General features: G+C 71.2%; 1 protein-coding gene across 2 annotated transcripts in view; it reads right to left on the bottom strand.

Annotated features, from left to right (window-relative positions):
* GNS (glucosamine (N-acetyl)-6-sulfatase) overlaps nucleotides 1-411 on the bottom strand; it is a 21384-nt gene extending 20973 nt beyond the window's left edge. Inside the window, exons 1-2 of one of the 2 annotated variants that reach the window (XM_085323813.1) lie at nucleotides 218-411; nucleotides 42-183 (exon numbers count right to left, since the gene is read on the bottom strand). In XM_085323813.1, the coding sequence (XP_085179939.1) occupies nucleotides 42-183; nucleotides 218-309 (234 nt within the window). In that variant the 5' untranslated portion in view covers nucleotides 310-411. Of the gene's footprint in view, nucleotides 1-41; nucleotides 184-217 lie in introns of those variants that run through there. The other variant, XM_085323811.1, reaches the window with a different exon arrangement.
* Between the last annotated feature and the right edge of the window lie 509 nt (nucleotides 412-920).

The raw sequence follows: 920 nt of genomic DNA on the forward strand, positions 1-920 counted from the left end.
CGGCGGAGCAGGGCCGGGACGGCGCAGGGCGCCGCGGTTACCATGCCGCCCAGGCAGACGTCCTGGTCGTCGGTGAGGATGAGCACCACGTTGGGCCTCCGCGCCGCCGCCGGGCACAGCACGAGCAGCGCGGCCAGCGCCAGCCCCCGCGCCGCAGCCGCCGCGGGGCACATCGCGCCGCCGCGGAAGGAGGGAGCAAGAGAGAAAGACGGACGGAACCGCTGCCGCTGCTGTGGCCCCCCGCGACACCGGCGCGGCCGAGAGCGGAGCGCGGGGAAGCAGCGCCCGGGCCGGCCCCGCCCCCGGCATATGACCAGGCAGAGCGACCGGGGGGCGGGGGGGGGCATCACGTGGCCCGGGCGGCCGCCGCGGAGCGGGCGGCCCCACCCACCGCCGGTCCCCGCGCCGGTTCGATCGCCCCGCCCCCAGCGCGCTCCCGCCGGCCCCGCCCCTCCCGGGTGGCCCCGCCCCCTCCCGGGTGGCCCCGCCCCATCCACGGAGACGCTGTTGCCATGGCGCGGGCGCGCGGCGGCGGCGCGGTGTTTCGGTTCGGGCCTCGCCTGCGCGGCTTTCCCGGCCCGCGGTGCTCCGCGCCCCCTCCCCGCGAAACCTCGGCTTCGCGGCCCGCGGCTGGCGGCCAAGCTGCGACACCCGCCTGTCTTCCTGGCTCTCGCCCTGTCCTGTTGCTTTTTTGAGGGGAATGGGGGTGTGTGGGGGGGGCTAACTTCTGTGATGGGCATCGGTGACAATGGCCAAAATGGTGCTTTGTTTTGGCCCTCGTTTTTTGTTTCAAAATACTGCAGGTTGCTCTTAAATGCCTTTTACTAATCACTGAAGTTTGCAAAGTCAGCCTGATCAATCTTACAGCAAGTGTCTCGCCTGTCTGCAGCATGGTCACTGTGTACGTCCTAGCTAATGAA

Source organism: Rhea americana, unplaced genomic scaffold, assembly GCF_003343005.1.
Source record: "Rhea americana isolate MKP2758 unplaced genomic scaffold, rheAme1 scaffold_88, whole genome shotgun sequence".
NCBI classification, from domain to species: Eukaryota; Metazoa; Chordata; class Aves; order Rheiformes; family Rheidae; genus Rhea; species Rhea americana.